Source organism: Topomyia yanbarensis, chromosome 3, assembly GCF_030247195.1.
Source record: "Topomyia yanbarensis strain Yona2022 chromosome 3, ASM3024719v1, whole genome shotgun sequence".
NCBI classification, from domain to species: Eukaryota; Metazoa; Arthropoda; class Insecta; order Diptera; family Culicidae; genus Topomyia; species Topomyia yanbarensis.
The window spans coordinates 119,698,618-119,720,240 of record NC_080672.1 but is presented as its reverse complement, the minus strand read 5'-3'; the positions used below and the strand labels follow the sequence as shown (position 1 = coordinate 119,720,240).

Sequence of the window (21,623 nt, the reverse complement as noted above, 5' to 3'; positions counted from 1 at the left end):
AGGCTGTTGAAATCATCATAAAGGGCGTGTTGCCGTTTTGACTGATTTTCACTCTTCGTCTCTTTCCCTATTCTCTTTGTTTTCAGCGTGCGCAACTAAAGCGCAACTCTAGGCGCAACTGGTGTAGATGATGGGCAAGTTGATTCTCTAACATGTACACAAGAATACTTTTGTCAAACTGTGTATTGACGATACTGTTTCAATACGCCAATTCAACTGTTTTCCATTATACTTCAATACTTTTGTCAATACTCCCTAGTATTGACAAAAATATTGATGTGTATGGACCGCTAGAGAGTAATGGCGTTTTCGCTTGAACTCGAAACTGAGTCAGGTTCTAACCCCAACCGCTGTCAGTTCATACATTTTGACAGCAGTTGGGATTAGAAACTGACTCAGTTTCGCTTCAAGAAAAAACGACATAAGCGCGCAATAGTTTCACACCTTTCAGTGTAGGCTCTCGCGTTTGCTCTTTTGGACCTTTTGACATGTTTGTCTAGAATTGAAATTTTGATTGCGGCCATTAATAAAAATATCCGGCATCCCTTCTCACAAGTCAAAGTTATAGTACGGAAAAGTTATGCCGAAAAACTTCGCGTCCGTGTAAATGACGAGTGAAAAATAATTCAAATGACTTTAAAATAGTCAATTTTCATTTTAAAAGTAGTAAAATACTTTGCCAGTGAGATAGTTTAGTTCATATCCATACAATAGTCTGGTTTAATAAGGAATTACGTAAGAAAATTTGCATTATAATTTGGTGTCGAACTGAAGGTTTCATGTTTCCTTGATTCAAGCGAAAAGTGTTGCAAACATGGAGGACTACTAAAAATAGGTGATAAAAAGCGTGCAATATTAACAAACTATGGATGTTTCTATCAAAATAGTGTATATTAGATGCGGTGTAATCTGATTGTCGAATTCACATTGGTGTTCCAAGTAAGATAACTAATTGCTTTATTTTTCTGAAGAATTAAATCTAACCTATGATATTTCTGTATGGTACTAGTGCCGGGTACTACGAAAAAAATATTGATATGATTATAGATTTTTATATAGTATTGCCCTATTTTTCTGCTACCGGGTTTCCCAAACTAGCTAGGAATGTAATTTTTTTACGAACTACTAGTAGTAAACTTAATAATTGTCATATTGGTAGTATAATAATTATCTGTCTTATTTAATGTGGACAAATTAGCAGTTATTCTAGCTAAACCTATGACGTTTATCGAGCTGTGTATATTTTGCGTCTGGCGCGTACACTATACGAATTTATCGTATTTTTATATTTGCGTTTTTTTTGTAAAGTTTATATTTGCAATGCGATATTTTGAAATTTAATATGCTGGTGGATTCCAAACACACACACACTTAAGAGCGATAAGACAATGAGGTAAATCCCTATTATTGCAGCCAAACTGCTGTTATTAACACTGGTTTGAGACTAAGGTCTCAGAGCAGACCACGATGTCGGTGCATTACAAATTTAAGAGCGCGCTGGATTTCGATACCATCAGCTTCGATGGATTGCACATTTCGGTGGCAGACCTCAAAAAGGCAATCATCCACCAAAAGCGGCTTGGGAAGACGATGGATTTTGATTTGCAGATCACTAATGCCCAAACAAAAGAAGGTAATAATCCATTCGGTTAAGATGCTGATAAATCTTCTAACAGCATTTTTTGATACTATCGCAGAATATGGCGATGACACTGTGTTGATACCGAAGAATACTTCACTAACCATTGCGAGGGTGCCGTTGAAAAATGCACCTAAGAAAAATTGGGAACCGAAGGGGGACAATAACATTCAATCGGTACCGGTGAGCAGAAAGGGGCACGATAGTGCTGCCGCAGTGCAGTCTAATGTCGATTTGTCCACGATGAACGGAACGGAGGAGGACAAGATTCGGGAAATGATATTTCAAAGCACAGCAGATTATGATCCTACCAAGTTAGTATAGCGCATTATGAGTTAGAGTAAAAGTGTATAAACAGTGTTTGATAGAGGTAATTCTATTTGTAAATAAAATAACGAATGTCGCTAATATGAGCAGACCAATGGATCGTATTTTTAAGTCGATTTATTAACTTGTATGGTTATTACATGTTTGTAGAATCGAGAGCTTCCTTTTAGCTTGACATTTCATTGGAAACCCAAAGTATGTTATTTGAGATAAAAATAAATTAAGCATTTCACGTGATGTTTGTAAGAGTACCTGTTTTTGAGTTGTCGGTAATTCTGAGACAATCCACAATAACATGAGTTTCCTTCAGACTTATCAAGGATATTAACATTGTTCATACATCGGGCAAAAAAGGGCAAAACAAGACATCCATTTCTGGAAAGTAAAATAATTTTTCAAGTATAATGTGCTATAAGTGATCTTTCTAAACTGTTTCCAAAAAGCACAACCACTTTGAATTTGCAATATAATGCACGCTTTATTATTTCAATATCAATTCTTCAAAAGGGCTAATGAGATTTTTATAAACAAACTTATTTCGCTCATTACTCCGCTGTCGAGTAGAATTTCATGAAACATGCACATGAATCAACATCTTTACCCTTGGTAGAATCAATTTCAAATGTCTTCTGGGTTGAAAATATAACAAATTAAGAGAAATCAGCAAAACAAAAGTTTGTTTACAAATCTTTATAGTCCTATTCTAATGTTGATATGGATTTATTGTGCATGGCTGAGGAAGAAAAAATGCCTGAGTTGGTCAAATCAAACGGTAAATATAAGTCCAATGAACAAGCTTTCAAATGAACTTCCGCAAGATTGAGTTCTCTTCCTTATTTCGAGAAAATTAATCTACCAATTTACAAATATGAAACAAAACATAAAATCATGAAAAAGTCAGTACAAAATTTTGAGGTTTTGTTCAGTTGGGCGACACTGTGGAACGCGTTGAAGGTGAAAATGGACCCTAAGCTTACAGAAGTCGCCTATCTTTAGTATCAATATCCACGCAATGCAGTATTCATATCATTCAACCTGTTTTGTTTTGTTGAAATTAACAACGTTGAAATTAAGAATTCCGTTTATATAGAGAATGCATATGTAGAAGTCAGGCTACATGAGCTATCAGCTCATACCATTCCTGAACTAATTGCAAAATGTATGTCGCATTACGAGGAACAATCCATTATTCCGGATACTTGTAGAAGCTTTCCCGTTTATTCATAAAGATGTTCTTGTGGTAAGGATCCTATTTGACTATAAGACTCAAAACACATGGAACTACTATTAAACAAAGTACGCTATGTACTAGGCTATTGCGAAAAAAAACATTCACTTCTGAATTCCGAAGTCCCCTCTCTCTTCGATATTTTTACAAATGCAAAGTAAAAATGGAACGCTCAGAAACGGAATTTCACGTCACTTTGGGAAAATATGAGGAAAAAATACATTAAATGCTATTATATTCGGAGTAGTATGTGGAAAATTTTGAGTACGCGTTTTCATAAAGGAAACGATCTTAGTATTTGTATAGGGTACGCTCGTTTCTTGAAAAATATGGAAAGTTGTGATTTTGGCGTTTTTTTGTCCGAAAAATTCCTCTATATTTCATGACATTTGCACTCATCCATTCTTTGCAGTTACTCTTTTGCGAAATTTTTTTTTCAGGAATTTAACCTTCCGGCAGTCGCGCTAGTGCATTGAGTGCACGCTGCTCTGAAAATCTAGCGAAATCGCCTTAGAGCAGCTGCGGTTGCTCGTTCAGTGAGCCATTTGCGCGACTTCCGGAGGGTTAAAGGAACCTTAGCGACCCTAGTCAGAATACGAGAAGTTGGGGTTTTGGGACCTTTTGTTACTCAAATCAAACTATCATTTTCTTATGCAATTAACATTCAATCAATTTTTAGAAATCTTCCTTGTTGTAAAAATTCTTAGGCACAAAATAAAAGTACATTCATTGTAGATAGGATTCGACTTCAATATTTCGCAAGGCATTAAATACAATATGCTCATGTTGAGAACATGGCGTCTGAAAATTTTTCTCGTACTTTATATTCACATTTAAGAACAGGAGCTTGATTTAAGGACCACACAACGTAATGTCGTGTTAAATTAACCATTTTTTCGAATCATATATCAGATTTATAAAATAAATTGTATTTTGATCAATTTTTGCAGATAAATGTTTTGGTCCCTTTTGAAACATCGCGCTGATTTTATACCCTCTCCCATAATCCCTTTTCGGCGAGACGTTAGCTTATAGTTCATGCGGGTGAACCCTTTGGTTTACAGGAAATGATTATGCCGATCTTGAATCGACAAATGGGCCTAAATAACAAATGTAAACAAACGGAGATTTGATTAATATCTTAAAGAGGAGTATCATTTCTTCAAAAGGGCTAATGAGATTTTTGTAAACAAATTTATTTTGCTCATTATTCCGCTGTTGAGTTGAATTTCATGAAAGATACACATGAATTAACATCTTTACCCTTGGTAGAATCAATGTCAAATGTCTTCTGTGTTGAAAATATAACAAATTAAGAGAAATCAGCAAAACAAAAGCTTTATTTACAAATCTTATTAGCCCTATTCTAATGTTGATATGGAAATACTTCATAATAAATATAAAAACTCATTTATAAGTGTTTTACACTTCACGAAAATCAATAAAAAAACAAATCGGCGGATCCGGTTTTCAACTGTAAACACACTGCTAGGCGGGTTAGGCCTCTGAATTTCTAAGGTAGTGTATACGGGCGAAATTGACAGCATCAATGTTTACAAGGTCCGTAAACAGAATCGCCCCAAACAAAAACCAAATGCTTGTTTCGCCCGGGGGAATAACAATTTTTTCCCTCGGGCGAGCACGGCAAACACCACATTCGATTTTTTGTTTTTTTGACGACACTGCAGGGCGAAATTGAGAGCCAAAACAAGAGGGCGACTCGAAAATGGCCTAAGCAACATTTCATAACAACACTCGGCGAAATATTTTTTTTTTCAATTTTATCAACGAAAACGTTATTATGTAAATCAATTTGGTTATGCTTCCGAAAACTAGACCTGTGCGCCGCCGCGCCACGCCGCCGCCGCCGGTAAATTTTAACAAACGCCGACGCCGAAAGGTATACCGGCGGCGCGCCGCCGACGCTTTTTTCCCACGCCGACAATTCGCGAACTCGAAAATCGTTGGCTCATAATATTAACCACAAATCTAGAAACATTGTCTATGGTCCGAATATACGACGTTAACTGATTCATGATTAATCACATATTGATGTTTATTTGGTATTAGTGGTTGTGAATTAATTCACAAAATTAACAAAGTCTTGATATTTTCTCGCAAATCATTACACGACACTCGGAATACAATTCATGCATCCATTCTTGCTTCGTCAACTGGTTATGATTGCGAGCGTATAACTTACAATTCACCATTCGTGCGCGTGGAAATGTTCACAAATTAAAAAAAAACACTTCCACTTTCAAGATATAAGTAATGATATTTACGATAATGTGCCTGATCTTAATCTTTGCACGTAATCAATTTCAATGGAATACAGTGTATTATTCATCGATTTATTAAGCGATTCATGATTCCTAGTATGCTAGACACGATTACCCGTCGAGCTCGTGAAACTGATCATGATATAGTTCATGAAGTAATCAACTTTCCACATAATCTTAATATACTTACGAAAACAATTTCAAAGAACTCAGACTATTATTCATGGATTATTCGCTCTGCTCTTTGGTTTTGAAATTTCTATGTGAGATATTGTGTACAAATGCTAGCAACTAGTCTCATAGGCGCGAGCATTAGATACAAGGAAACTACCAGGACCTATAACCCTATTATTCTTTTGTTAAGATTCAGTGTAATGTTCGGAATTAAATGAAACTGCGCTAAGCATCAAAAATACATTACTTAGCCACAATTCAAGTCCGTGAAATAATTAAGAAAACTATAAGACACGTGACTCTGTGTAAAAAATCCGACGATAAACTCAAGACTAAAATATCACGTTAACACGTGATATTAATTTACGAAAATCGTTGCACATCATTCAATTCTTGACTTTTTTAGTCAATAAAGTTAATACAAATCAATGTATCATCAAGTTATGAACTAGAATCATAAAAATATTAAGCATATTCAGACACAACCACCTACTAAACATTTGAGTATAATGCCATCTTTTTGCGTGAACTAGTTTTTTGAAAACACAAAAATTATTTTCAATGCGAGGTTTACTTATCATTGATTGAATCGTGACCTATTTTAAAAAAAATTTCTCGAAGAATAGTTGGACAGAATGATCTTGACTTTTCGCGACGCTGGTGCACTGATGTGGCGGGTAAGATTTCTGGTCTCAAAAATTATTCATCGTGTGATCTAGCCCCACTCAGGAAAGATTTTCAGTGTCAGTTGCATCAACCCGGTATCACAAACAAAAAAGACGTAACACGAGATGAATTTTCATCACTCGTAGAAGAAACGGTCGTTTTAAATTACAAAAAAATGCGCCATATCAGCGAGCGTGGTGTTAGTGAAGAGATTTTGACACAGAGCTAAATGCGTTACTTAGTTTCCGCACCCACCCAAAAACGTTACCGTCTTTTTAATCTCATGCAAACCAAAACAAACAAAATGGTCCGGAAATGTGAAATTCATTCTTGTCGAAGTGCCCAAGGCGGGAGTTATTCACAATTATTTCTTAAGTTACAACACGATGCCGATCGCCGAGTAAGCACTTAATAGGATGTTAGTAATTTAATTGATTCGGTGTATCGAATCTGACTAGATGTATGCAATGGATTCGAATTTGTTGGTCCCCGGATCTGCTGGAGCAATTGGCGGAGTGCAGGTGCTACGAAAACTAGAGATACGCTCAGACCATTTTCAATCAGACTTGTTTAGTAATCAGTTTCAACCCAACATCAAGTCGTGGAATTATTATGAATGATAGTAACTGTATATTTAGGTTTCGTTATGGTGTAGATCTGTATGACTCCAGCACATCGAGCATACTTTGCACTCTAGATAGAAGCAAATCTTAAGTTGAAAGAAAATGTGGTGCCACGGAATCGTATGCGTTATTTTGTACTTACAAGAAGTAAAAGTAAATGCCAACCAGGAAAATGAAGTAATGTGTATACCTTGAAAAGTCCTTACATGACCATTAAAAGTGACATTTCTGCGCAGTAATGCCATTAATGCCATTAGGAACGCCTCTTGTTAGGGTACCCGATATCTGTGGGATTCTTAAAGAGCGACGGTAAAGAAGACTAAAATGAAACAAAAAACAATGAAACGACAACTAGAATTAATTTCCTCAAACAAAACAAAAACTATTTTACCGTTTTAATTTCCCAAACATAGAACAAAAAATAATTATTATGTGTCATTGAAATACAGTCGTTACTCTGCATTCTTTAAATTTGTCCATTGCAATCATTATTTCATGCGAAGTCGTAGTATGCGACATCGACAATTTTTCTATTTCGTTCTTTAAATTTTGCAACTGTAAAAACAGTACCACCATTCATTTATTATCTTGCATTTGGCAAGCAGGGTGGGCACTTGTGACGCATCAGCGAAATTAAATGCATTTCTTTCCACCAAAATAGAAATTCATAATGCATTTTGCGTTGCGTGTAAGACGTCAAAACCCTACAAAAAACCAGCCCTACATTCAACAAAACATCTAACAAAGTGGATCAGCGTAGGACGATTGTTAAACAATCTTCTCTGCGAAGGAGTGCAAAATTGCTGCAAAAATGGAAATTAAATGCATTTTTTCTAATATGAAGCAAATTTGTAATACATTCTGAAAGTGATCTGCCCTAGGTGGGCACTATTGGAGCTTCAGTTGAAAAAAAATTACTTGATATGATTGCGAGAATTCCATTTTGTGCAATGTGTTCAACAGATGTCGCTAGTACATCGTGAGCGATGATTTTTTTTTAGAATTTTCTTCAAGCTGGTAACGTCTGTTTGTATGTGCTGCGAAGTCTGTTACCAATTTGGGAAAGGAATTTTACTGCCAAGAATTGTTTTTAGTTACATAGGCGTCAATATTCGTCACGCCGACACACGCCGGCGCGCCGCCGCCGATAGGGTCCAACGGCGTGACGCCGCCAACGCCGCCGCCGCCGGCCAAATATGTCGCTTACGCCGCCGCCGATTAAAAATGCATCGGCGCACACCTCTACCGAAAACTAGTATTGTTTTAAAGTGCTTTAATATATTTGAAAGCGCAGTATGCAAAAACTGTTAAAATACGATTTAATTTTCTGAAGCGAATTTTCAAAGCTATTTTTCTCGATTCGGTATCATTGCGACTTCGGCCCTTTGGTCGGTTCACGATCGATGTGACGTTTATTTTGATCCCTTTCTCGGTGTTGGGATGTTTTTGTACCCTTTTCAAGTATAGTCTTTTTCAATAAGAAAAGGGCCCATAAACACTTTTTTCCGTTTTGTTGTTTGGTGTATATGAACCGTTAATTTTTGAGGGGAAGTGAAAGGAAACAAACAAAACAAATTATTTTGCTTACGTACCTTTTTGATGATATATAATTTCGCCAACAGCCAGGTTTCAGAATCGGCTTATTTAAGGTGTGTATGAAGCTTTGTCAGTGTCCATTTGAAGTAAGTATTAACCGGATTTGTTTACGTTTTGCTTATGGGCCCATTTGAAATGTTCTCGTCGAATTCAGAAGCATTAGATTTCTTAACATTTGCCCTCAATTAGAGATGCACCGAATATTCGGTCGACCGAATATTCGGGCCGAATGCCAGCCAATTTTGATTTAAGCCGAATACACGGTACGCCGAACCAAAAAAAAAAGTGACTTTCGGCCGAAACTGATAAGAAATAGTCTAATATTCATGATATATTTAAAAGAAACAAAATAAAAGAAAATACATATATACAAAATACTAGAGATGCACCGACTATTCGGCCGACCGAATATTCGGGCCAAATACCAGCCAATTTTGATTTAAGCCGAATATACGGTACACCGAATAATTAAACACTAAATATTCGGTATTCAGCTGAAATATTCGGTATTCGACTGCATCTCTCTACCTCAATATCATATTTTCTTCATTAAATAGCACATATCTCGACAAACATATGATTACGGCGTAAAAGCCAACTGTCAAAATTCTCTTTGAATGGAAATTCCGGACAAATCGTTATTCGCCAATCACAGATGTTGATAGTAAACAAAAGAGAAAAGTTTTCTCTTTCATTAGCTGCTGTGAACTGTGTTCGAACAGTAACGGTGTGTCCGGAATTTCCTTTCAAAGAGAATTTTTACAGGTGGCTTTTAAGCCGTAATCATATGTTTGTCGAGATATCAACTCCTTTTAATGATGGGGGCGGACGATGGTTCTTTAATCTTCCGGCCATCACATGATTTGTTTTTTTAGTATTTATAACAAACATATTAATGCGACACAAGGTGCAAAAAGCGCACTAAAATCATGTCAATCCTATTTTTCATTGGATGGTCTGTTCTAAAGATATCACCAAGGGGTCGTTCATAAATGATGTCTCGTATTGACAGTTAGGAAAGAGCGTGGCGTAACATGAATTACCGGAACAAAACATAGGAATAATAAAAACAACAATTTGCAATATACCGTGAAGGCACATAATTCCGCGCAGTTTAGAATACCGCGCACTATTGTTAAATTTCAGAAGCAGGCTTGTTAAAATAATTGAACATGTAATACACATATGCTGCTTATGTTTATCCATATCGACTGAGAAATTTTTTTTTTCTGGCGGCTCATATACCTGCACAATAATCAAATAGATCGCTCGTCCTTGTGGCCGCCATCCCGAGCAAAGCGAACAAGTAGAAATCATATTTTAATAAAAACATCAAATTGAAAACTTATTTTGTTATCAGTTTTAGATTTTTCAAATATGACATCAAATTTTGATCTCATTTTGCTATCCTTGTTTCTTAGAAGAATTTTCTGTGTTTATATTTTTTTGGTGAAACATCAAAGTGAATACATATTTTGTTATCAAAAAAATGTTTGCATATTTCCTTAGCGATGCGCGGAATTTCAATCAGTGCAATATATGATGCGCGGAATTTGGTGCAACAACACATCGTTCATTTTTGCAATTTTTGTGTAATTCTGTTTAAATTCTCCTGTTATTATAATTTTCCGATAAAATTGCTAGCCAGTGGGACCATAACAATTTCGATTGATTTTTCGTAACGAATTTAGGTGTACTCATGCCTTAAGTGCGCGGATTTATGTGCCTTCACTGTATAAGAAATATTTCATTTTTGGTTGAATATTTCAAAAGAGCTATTAGTGGGTGAGTGGAGAACAGTGAGTCTAGTTATATAAGGTATGCAAACTAGGCTCGATGGAACTATCCAAGTCAGTCTTGGATACCACATACATCAGACGTTGCTCAACCCCTATTCAACAGTTTTCACGCCGCCACCCGTGTTACGGCTTGGTAAGGTCGCACAGGTGTCGAAGGGGGTCAATTAAAGTTGTCTGACGTATTCGTGATGGTCACATCGCTAGCGTTTCTTCATTAGAGTCGGCAGACAGCCTTAGTTGATTATAGGATTAGGGAATATGTTTAATGTGATAAAAAATCTCTTTTTGGCTTCAGATAGTTGATATTCTAGCTAGTAGAACTCCTTGAGCGGCTCGGAAGTCTTCTTGGCTGGTTAGTAGATATGTGCTACTACTTGCAAGTTGATCAGATTGCTTGGGTGGGGGACATGGGGATCCTGCTAGTTGTCGACTACTTTGACCTTTGGGTATGAGCTAAGTTCAGGAAAGGAGTTCAGAGCTGGCACCTAAGAGATAGTTAGTTATTCAGGACTTGTTCTTATGATTATTTATCAAGCACACCGACTGTCAGAAATGATAAGCAGCCTTTTTGGGTCGGTGTGCACTGTTCGAGCCGTACAAGGCGGACATTCTGTTCGAGCAAACTTAATGGGGAATAGTGGATAAATATTTCTTATGTCCTTTCTGGACAGAGATCCTCTTGGATGTTTTTTAATATGCTATTGAGACATTCACCGAAACATACACGCTGCACCAACACCAAATGCCGCTGTAAGGTTGCCAGCAAGTTTTTGGTGTTACAGTTAACTCTCTCTATGTCGATATTCCCTATGTCGATATTTTTCTCTATCTCGATTATTTCGTAGGTCCCTTCAGATCGCACGTATAAAAACTCTATGTCGATATTTTCTCTATCTCGATATCTCCCTATCTCGATGTACCTAGCTTTATATTTGCCTGCATTATTCTCTCTATGTCGATGTGTTTTTTTTCGCTCAGGACATCACAAAGCATATACATAATGGAAAGAAAATTGGCGATCAGGGCGCTAAGTCCTATATCAATATTCTGCAGTAAAGACATGATTTGGGGTAAAATGGATATTCAATGCTTTCCTACGAGACTTTGTAAAACGAATTCATCTTAATCTGCATACATCGAGGTTTTCTAGAAATTATGCATTTTTGGGCTCAAAATTTTAACTTCAACGTTCTATAAAAAATATTCAAAATGCAGCCATCTGTAGCGCGGAAATCATTCTTTCGTGGTCAAAACAATTTCAATTAGGGGAACATGGAGAAACTTGACCAAGCGCAGAATTCTATTATTGGCTATGACGTGTTCTATTAGGTTCTTTAGTTTCGGTCCGTCAAGGTAATTTTAAAAGTTTGGAAATTTGCGTTAAATGATGTAATTTTGTATCAAACTTTGTATGGACATATCTACTCGCCTAATAATTACTTCTAAAGTACTCATACATTATTTTATACTTTATGAACTAGCGAAATGATTTTACATAAATCAGAACATTGAAATAGTTATTAATAAAATTTGCACGAGATTGAACGCAATAACTAAAGTTGGGGAGACTTGACCAAGATTTTATGGGGAGACATGACCAAGTGGCAATAAGCCGAAGAAGTTTAAAATTTTCTTGATATTTACTATGCTGTCGTACCTACTGTTAGTGTTAATCACGTCACAAAAAAAATCCCACATCAAACAGTCTATATCATTTTGTACTAGTAAACAAAGTTAGTAGTAATATGGCTGATTTAGTGACGTGTTAATATGCAATGTAAGCAGTACAGTTAATCTTTAAAAGGAAATTTATAAAATGCAATCCTTTTATTTTTTTTACTGCTACCTAATGACCTTGACAATATGAAAAAAAGGATTACAGTATTATTTATGTCATTATTTTTTTATCTGATTTTTCAAAATTCTCTTAGTCAAGTCTCCCCGCAGTTGGAAGACTTTCCCAAAAAAAGCACGATCTTAGACAAACTTTTATAACTTTTGAAAAAGTAAATTAAAAATTCCGCAAAAAATTATGAACACGAATAATACCTTTTTACATTATATCTCAATAACTTTGGAAGGATTGAAAACTTTTTTAGAGATTTTAAAGATGTGGGGCAGAATGATAAACTGCAAATAAGGGATCCCTTCTCAAACAGCAAACTTGATGTTTTGCAGAGCGAGTGCACTTTACCTCGTTGTCTACTACCCTACTCCCCCAATACGCATCTATCTTCATTTCCTGGTATGCATTATGATGTCCTGAAGGAAAAGTTGTTTCAAAGAAAATCATTGTGTTCTATATGTCGATCTCTTCCTATGTCGATGGTCCCTTCAATATCGACATAGAGAGAGTTAACTGTACTACTATTTACATTTGTTGTTGTTCTTTGAAATGATTTTGTAGCGGTGCTAGTAAACATCCTATTTTTGCTTCAAACGTAAGGAAATTTTTTTATTGATAGCTAAGTTCAGCTCATTAAACCAATTTTATCAATTCCGTAACCTAATTTTTTTTTATTTTTGCTGAAGGTGGTGAATTTGACACCACTTGCACCTCGTATACCCAAGCTGCACAAAACGTTGCAGAACCCAGGGCTGATTTTTAGAACAACAGTTATTCTCATTCAACCCTTCGTTATGGAAATACCCGATATTATGATAGATTAGCGCGATGTTTCATGGAGTGCGGCCGCGCCATTCAATTGGGATAGGCCGCGCGGATTTTTGGGTAAATGCGCTAATATTCCAACGCTGTTGCTGTTGCCGCATTGGAATAGCTAGAAGAAAATCCATAGTCCATATTTTTGTGGCGTGTGTCCGTCCTGTCGCCTCGTGTGCGTACAGCTTTGTAGAGAAAAAAATCATATTTCAAAACACTTCGCGTATTTGATTGTTCGTAAATGTTTTCTTGAATTTGAATTTTCATGTTACGAACACCATCTGCAATACAAAGTTTGTTTCGGCTCGTATAGTTAAAAGAGAACTTAAGCGCTTCGCTAGACTCCGTTTAGACCAGAATCGTGCTTCGTCTACCCTTAATATATATCAAATACCTGAAAATGCTATGCACGATCATATAAACAGATTTTTTTTTTAATTTTTGGAAGATGTAGGTACTGTAGGAAAAAATTAGGGAATACATTCTATTGCACAACCAGAGCCACATTGGCATTTTGCACATTTGGGTGCTTTATTGTTCAAATCTATCAAACACTGTTGTTAGGTGTCATATTTAACAATTCATTTTTTTTCATTTTTTTACTAATGCTTTAACATTGGATCAGATTTAAGCACAGGTAAACGTTGATAATATTGATACATAGCTAATTACCATCGATAGTCTAAATGCAGAAATCTCGTTTTTTTTTGTAAACGGCTAATAAGCATACTATCAAAATTAACTTTGAGAGAAAATTCCGGACAAACTGTAACTTGCCAAGAATGTATGTTTATAATAGTTTATCGTCTGCTGCTGTGATTTATAATCGGCGATTAATGGTTTGTCCAGAATTGCCTCTCAAAATGAATTTTGACAGCATTTTTATTGCACATTTTCAAAAAACACACGAGAAATACACTAAAATCTCATTTTCAATTAAGTGATTCAAGGATCTGGAAAAACTGTGCTACCTTTTTATCCAAATGGCTTAAGATGCACTGATCTAATTGATCTAATCAATCACATTTATCTTTAACAGTTATCAAAAGATTCGCGGTGCATCCCAGACTGGCGAAGTTCCAGTCAACTACAAGTGCTTTCGCTGTCACAAGCCTGGTCATTGGATTAAAAACTGTCCGCTTGGCCCATTGGTAAGATAAAAATAATTAAGCTTCACAGGTTTCATACCGTCATACTTGGTTAAAACGCTCTGTTTTTTCTGGTTTCTTGAAGTAAAAAATCACCTTTATTTATAGAAAAAGTCGCAAAAATTATGCATTTTTTGCCAAAATAAACTCAATAGTTGGTTCAAAAAGTGGTTTGTTTTTTAGTTCTGCGCCATTTCCGTAAGTTATGCTTGTTTGCACAACCTTTTATTTACGAAATAACGATAATTTACGAGAAAAACTCGTAGAAAAATTAATTCAATCGACCATTGGTTGTAAAATTATTGTGCTCACCGATAAAAATGCAAGTTTCGGCCGTAGCTCTGTCCATGTCTTTGCTGGTGTGTGTGACTTTAACTATATAGAAAAAAAACACGAAATAACAATACATTTTACCAAGCGTGTATGAAAACCTGACGTATGTAACCCCTGAATCGACGAATCTGCTATAAAAATTATCTACCTTATATATAAAGCCGAAAGAAGCGATGGATGTAAAGCGAACCTCCGGTATTCCGCGATCGTTCATTGAACGCGACAAGGATCCAGAAAACAACCCAATAATTCAGTTGCCTCAGGCGCTCCCAGAACAGAAGCAAGTTATACCGGAAGATTTGATCTGCGGTATCTGTAAAGATCTGTTCACCGATGCGGTTATGATACCGTGCTGCGGCAGTTCGTTCTGTGACGAGTGTGTCCGAACAGCCCTGCTAGAGTCGGAAGATAACGAGTGTCCGGATTGTAACGAGAAAGGCTCCTCACCGGGATCGTTAATACCGAATCGATTTCTGCGTAATTCAGTAAATGCATTCAGAAATGAAACTGGATACACAAAAACTGTTCGGAAAAGTAAGTTCGGAATTTAAGCATAATACAGTACAAACGAGCTTGAACAATTTTCAATTTTAGCAGCTTCCAATAAACAGACCAAACCGGTTGAAGAGCCACCAGCTGCTTCAGCTGAAGTTGCCGTCAGCTCCACTACCAATGTTAGTTCTAATATAGCTGAAAATGACGCCGATCACCTTCATACCGAAGACAACAAGGAGAACAAAGCTGAAACAATCGATAACTTACATGAAAGTTATGAAGAAGTATCTCAGCATGGAGATGTCGGCTCTCCAAGCGGCGACGATAAAGGTTGGTATCATACTCATGCTTGTTTGGTTGCCCTCTAACACTACAATATTTTCAGTTTTTGACAACGAGTCAGACTATGAAGATAACATAACAGTCACTGTTCCGCCAGCGCATCTGCAAATCCGTGCATTTCAAGACCATTATAATGGGCGTCCGCCATTTCATCATCGCCACGAAACTCCGCATATCGGTCACGAGCATTCGTCGCATTACAACAGCGGCAATAACAGCAGTGGTGGTAGTCGCAGTAATAAAGATGCTATTCCTGAAGAAGGTGGCTCTCGTACACCAAAAATGGATGATAAAGAAAACAGTTATAACGTTGCCCCACCATCCAAAACGAAGCACGAGTACGACCGTTCTCCCGACTACCACCAGCCGAGTGGCCGAGGTCTAATTCCATTACCACCCCATAGTCATCATCCGCATCAACAGCAGATAGGAGCAGTTCCAACTCACCAGAACTACATGCCACAACCACATCAAGGACATCCTTATCCAGGTCCGCCACATGGCGGACCCCATCCGTATCCAGTAGGATACGGAATGCAACCTGGGTATCCTCCACCACGTCCGTATGACCACCATGGCGGTGCTGGAATGTATCACGGTGAGCGCCCCAGAATGATGTATCCTCCTCGTGGAGGGTATGCACCCCATCCACCACATATGAGACCACGACATATGGCACCAATGGCACCGGGAGGATATCCTGCAGCACCTAATATTGGACCAGGGTATGTAGTTAGAACCTCCAGCCCCGCACCTTAAATTAAAAAAAAATATTTCCAGCGTCATCGATGATCCGTTGGAGGCATTCAATCGTATTATGCGCGAAAAGGAGCGACGTAAGGAACAGGAAGCCAAACAGCAAGCAAATCGACATCGATCACCACACGCTGAACGTAACCGTCGATCGCGTTCTTTCGAAAATGCGAACATCAATCGACGAGGACGTTCAGCAGAACGCGAACGACGCAGGTCACCAAGAGCACGGTCACCGGATAGGCGGCGATCGCCGGATGAAAAACGCGTCGATGAGCGTGACCGAGATCGTGAGCGGGACAGAGACAGGGAGCGCGACCGTGATCGCGATCGTAGTGGAAGGCGCCGAAATCGGTCCAGTTCATACAGCTCCAGTGGGTCCAGGTCGTACTCGCGATAAAGTATACCGCTGGATAGTGGAATTAATAATTATATTTTTTTTCATTACCAGATCAAAATCGAGATCTCCAGCAAAACGAGGTAAATCACCGAAAAAACGCTCAGGTAGCCCGTACAGAGAGCGTCGGTCGAGAAGTCGGTCCAAGTCATTCGAAGAAAGAAGGTATGTACATGTTTTTCACCGTTATGTCTGTTTTTAACTGGCCTTTCTTTTTGTAACTTAGACATGGTAAATACGGTAAAGAGCGACGTGAAGAACGTCGAGAAGAGCATCGTGGTGAATATCGTGACAATAGAGACAGATCTCCAGGCTATAATGCTCATTTTGGGTAAGTTTTCAACCACATAGTTTGTAGCATACGACAAGTTATTTGTCATTTTGTGCACTTTCATAAAATTGTTTGATACATTTTTTTTCTTGAAATTCTATATTTGTACAAAGTAATACGGTGTGGAGCCTATTTTCGCCCTATTTCTATTATCGCCCTACCCATTGGAAGGCGTTAGAGCAGCGTTTGCCATCTTTGTTCAACGCATTGGCTCAAATGGTAGTGCGACAATTGGAGCATTCGATTCGAGTTTCCGTTGCGCTCAAACTGAAGTATTTCATCATTCTCAGGGCAATTTTGTTATTATATTGGTTCTTGGGAACGAAGCAAGGATACTGAGGCCAATTTATGCGCATTTCATCAATTCGTCGCTGTTGTGCTATCTTATGACAAGCGCCATTTTGGGGTGAACTGAGTTAGATATGCCATGTTACTAATGCTGATTTCGTTTTTAGAATCGAGTCGCTCTAGGTTCGCTCTGAGCTGTCACTTTTGTATGGATTTCGTAAATATTAGAGCGAACCTAGAGCGACTCTGATCTAAAACCGAAATCAGCATAAGTTTTAAAATCTCCATAAAGTCGCGTTTTCAGAATTTTGAAATTCTGCTGGGTTACTGAGATATAGCGAAACACGATTATGACAAGCGCCAATTTCTCGAGTGATCGAGTTGTGCTATCTTATGACTAAGAAAAAAGAGACAACATTCTAGGTTTGTTGGCTTGCTATAAGCCGAAAAGCTTATAGCAAGCCAACAGATGTCTCTGATGACATAGGTAATTCCTATGCAGATCAACCATAACCATTAGCTAGGTTCTTGTCTCGGGAGCATAGTTTTTTTCTGGGAATGGTTGGCTTATATATTCATGATTATTGAACAAATTTCCTTTTGAGATTTCCACTTGTTTTGGAAAGTATACCGAAATGTAGTGATGGATTATGCAAGAAGAACATTTGTTTCGTCTAGTCACCTGTCAACAATAACATTGTTTGATATACATTCTCTCTAAATTGTCAATGAAACCAATTTTTGTTCAGTGTTTTTCCTGAATAAAGGAGGAAAATTGGAAAAACTTTGTGTTCTAATACCATCATTTTGTAACCTGATATTGCTGCTATCGCATGGAAAAGTATGATATTGGACATATTGATCTATAACGCATAATTTTACGAATCAGTTATAATTCATTTTTATATGAAATCTTCTGTACACATTTGTGACACGTCATACATATTTTATCATCAAAACACACTTATGACACGTATGTGAGCGACTTTGGTTTACATTTTAAGCAAAACTGTAAATATAGTCAACCGATCTTCGCACAAATCGAGAGTTTACTTCAGAAAAGATAGAAGCATCTCCGAAAAGCTTCTAACATTTATAAATTTTAAGATATTCAATCTCAAACTTTAAAAATCGTTTTTCTCGAAAAGTGCTAAATGGCGCTTGTCATAAGATAGCACAACAGCGACGAATTGTAAGCTGTGTAATCAATGGAATAGTGCGGCACCCTCACTGATAGGGCCAAAATTAGGACTTTACCCTACATCAGTTTATTGAAACACTCGTTTGTTGGAAACTATTAGGGGAACTAGGGGTAAGACGGACATGTTAAGGATATACTCAAATATAACATAGAAAAAGCATGTTTTTGTCAACATGTAATACTCTATTTTGTAGTTTCATATGTTGGTTTTCGAGTGTACAGAGAGATTGTGTTACAAAAATCAATAAAAATCTTGTTTTAAAGGAATAGAAAACCGAACAAATAGTTGCACTTTTTTCAGAGTGCGGGTGAAACGGACATATAATGGGGATAAGACGGACATGTTAAGGATACGATGATCACAAAGCAAAATATCACAATCTACTGTCTCTAATAGTTGTTTTTGAATAGATTGCGGTTCCCCTCAACATATATGTTAAATTTGAGGCGAAAATTTACGTTTTTGGGTCCAATTTAGAGTGGAAGTATATGATGTATTTTCTAATGTCGTTTTTGCCGTTGTCATAAAGAGAGCTGTACAATCGCTTCCAATGATCACTTATTATTCAAAAATACGAAATTATATATTAAATGAGCGATTGATAACATCAGTTCCTCGATTCCACACAACCAGAATATGGGACCTGCACGTAGTCGCCAACCTTTTCCAGGTTCCTTTTTATTGGAAACACTGAGAAAAGATATGTCCTCAAGAAGTCCACTGGACCTAAAAATAGATAACGAGAGAGATTTGGCTCGATCGATGCAAGGGAGAGGTGCCGATCTGCTTATAGGAGACATTGGGGGTCGAATACCTATTTTCCGCACAAGGACAACTGGATCGCTTCAATTTTCGAAATTGCTTCATCGCGCGACATAAGCAAAAATGACCTGAGTAAATTAACTCGATTCAAAATGCATTATAAGAGAGAATACGGGTCAAATTTTTCCTTCTTAACGCATATGTTGGGATAATTCGGATCTTTAGTGAGCTTCTGTTTTTGAGCAAATAGACATAATCTGGTAAAATAGCGAAAACTCTGGAAAATGGTGTACAATTAGACTTTTAGTAAAAAAGTTTTTGTTCATCGGTTACTATATTTCAATACTATGGCTCGTGAACCTTAATAGGTCCAAATTGCACCAAGTGTAGCAAAGTTAAGAGTAACCTATACTATTATTGTACATTCCTTTTTTTCCAACTCAATAGCTATCGTGGTCGCGGAGGCAACTTCCGAGGTGGTTTCCGCGGTCGCGGCGGTGCCCGTGACGGTGGCTATCAACAGCACTTTTCCCGGGGCTATGATCGTGGTGGTCACCCGCACCCGCAAGGACCACCGGTGCAGGTACCCCAACATGAACAGTACGGCCATCCAATGGGACCCGGACCAAATGATTATCACCACCATGATCCTACACATCACCATGGTGTTCCACCGGGTGTTATGCCTGGTGGTATACCACATGGAGCCCCTCCGGTAGGACATTATGCGGCGCCACCTCAGCAGACGATGCCGCCGAATGCAGTGGCCCCTAACAGGTATTGTGCACTATTTATTTTGCTCTTGTCTATCTGTCGTTGTTATGTTTTTGCGCATCTGATTGCGCGTGGCATAACATTGAAGTCGACTTTCTCTTACTCGGTTATTATTCGAAAATTTTATGGCAATTCTATATCAGTGAATATTTTATCTTATTTGCGAAATTGATATTGAGTAAGGGATTGTTGATTTTATTCAGTTGAAGTTTTAATTTTGCGCCTATGATGACAAGTAGTGTGTGAATTTTTATTATATGAATATCAATATTTTCGGATCGATTGCGTAAATATCCTGCTGTTAGAAAAAAATGTTTATTGGTTAAAAAGCAACTAACAGCAAGAATTTTTCATTCGAAAACTGTGATTCGTATGGGGCTTCATTTAATATATGGTGAAGTTCTACACAACGGTAACATAAGGTACAGAAATTAGTTAGTATAATGAAAATAAGCTGTTGTAAAATATACACCGTTCCCAATTCCTAAGCAATGTATGAAATACATAGGAGGCATATCTTAGGTATAAGATAGACATTTTTTATGTGATTGGAGAATTATTTGCACGGCAGTTGCCAACATCATAAGATACGAATCATAACAGCAGCTTTATATTCCAACGAACGCTGTAAGACATAGTTTACCAATGTTAAATATCAGAAAACTTTATTATCTTGGCTTTTTCCTAGTACTGTTAAGCATATGTAAATCTTTCGTTTGATCGGCAATTAATGGTAGTACCAATGGTCGAACGACTGATCCTTGCCTCTATTATACTGCAGTTAAACTATGAAGCACAACTTCACCATGCATATATCATGTGTACTTACAGCTTTGTATCATACCAGACGAACATCCCAATACTCAGCTTTCCCCTGAGTTGGACAATTCACACCACTTTAATATATTTCCACACCGGCGTTGTTCTTACAGTAAACCTATTGTATTAACTGTTTTTATGCTGACAAATAATTCTCCAAAGTGTGATAATATTTATTAAGATTGTTACATTTATTTATATCATGAGATTTTAAACCGTTTGTAAAACACATGTGAGGTCCTCTATGGAAATACGTTTAGTTATTTTTCTAAATGAAACTAAGAAAGCGTTTTGATTCTGTATATTGTGTAGATCGCTTACATAGGTTGTGTGGCTATTATACAAGAATGTATCGCACTATCGGGATATCGACTAAACTTAGAACGACATTCTGGTCCTAATAGTGTTCAGGAAAATATTCAGGAATGTGTTATTGAGATCGTTGTTCTATCTTTGTTAATGCCATATACTGTAATAATCAACTGTTACTGTCTGGTTTCATTAATTTATTTTTGTTTTTCGATCTCCTGACATCCTGACTTTAACAGCAGAGACATAAATCATTCAAGAAAGATGGTACAATATATGGGGGAGTGATACAATAAGCCAATTCCAACCAACCAAAAACCGCAAACATCGAATGACACAAGGTCGAACTATAAAAGACCGAATCATAAAAGATGAAATCTAGGAAGGCCGTCCTAGTAACCCGAGATATTTTTGAGATGCTTACTACTACTTTACTACACTATTATACTAAACTTAGTCTTTCTATGCATTTTGGGAAAATTTTCGTAATTTGATATATACTGCTTTTGTGCGAGTGTGGTTCTTATTTTGCTAGTATCTGAAAAATAACTTGCCAATCGTTTTAAATAGAGCTTTCACACTTTTCATTTGACAATCAATCAAAATAAGGTAATTAAATAATCCTAAAATACCTCGAAATCATTGAGAAAAATATGGCTTTTTGTAATGTAAGC

General features: G+C 37.2%; 1 protein-coding gene across 8 annotated transcripts in view; it reads left to right on the top strand.

Moving 5' to 3' along the window:
• Positions 1-561: 561 nt before the first annotated feature.
• LOC131691663 (E3 ubiquitin-protein ligase RBBP6) overlaps positions 562-21,623 on the top strand; it is a 48,207-nt gene continuing 27,145 nt past the window's right edge. The window contains exons 1-12 of one of the 8 annotated variants that reach the window (XM_058978231.1): positions 562-735; positions 798-835; positions 1,414-1,633; positions 1,698-1,953; positions 14,036-14,147; positions 14,639-15,011; positions 15,072-15,302; positions 15,358-16,039; positions 16,095-16,451; positions 16,519-16,629; positions 16,691-16,795; positions 19,495-19,824. In XM_058978231.1, coding sequence (XP_058834214.1) covers positions 1,468-1,633; positions 1,698-1,953; positions 14,036-14,147; positions 14,639-15,011; positions 15,072-15,302; positions 15,358-16,039; positions 16,095-16,451; positions 16,519-16,629; positions 16,691-16,795; positions 19,495-19,824 — 2,723 coding nt within the window. In that variant the 5' untranslated portion in view covers positions 562-735; positions 798-835; positions 1,414-1,467. Of the gene's footprint in view, positions 940-1,413; positions 1,634-1,697; positions 1,954-14,035; positions 14,148-14,638; positions 15,012-15,071; positions 15,303-15,357; positions 16,040-16,094; positions 16,452-16,518; positions 16,630-16,690; positions 16,796-19,494; positions 19,825-21,623 lie in introns of all 8 variants that reach the window. The other 7 variants (XM_058978228.1, XM_058978230.1, XM_058978229.1 and 4 more) reach the window with 7 other exon arrangements.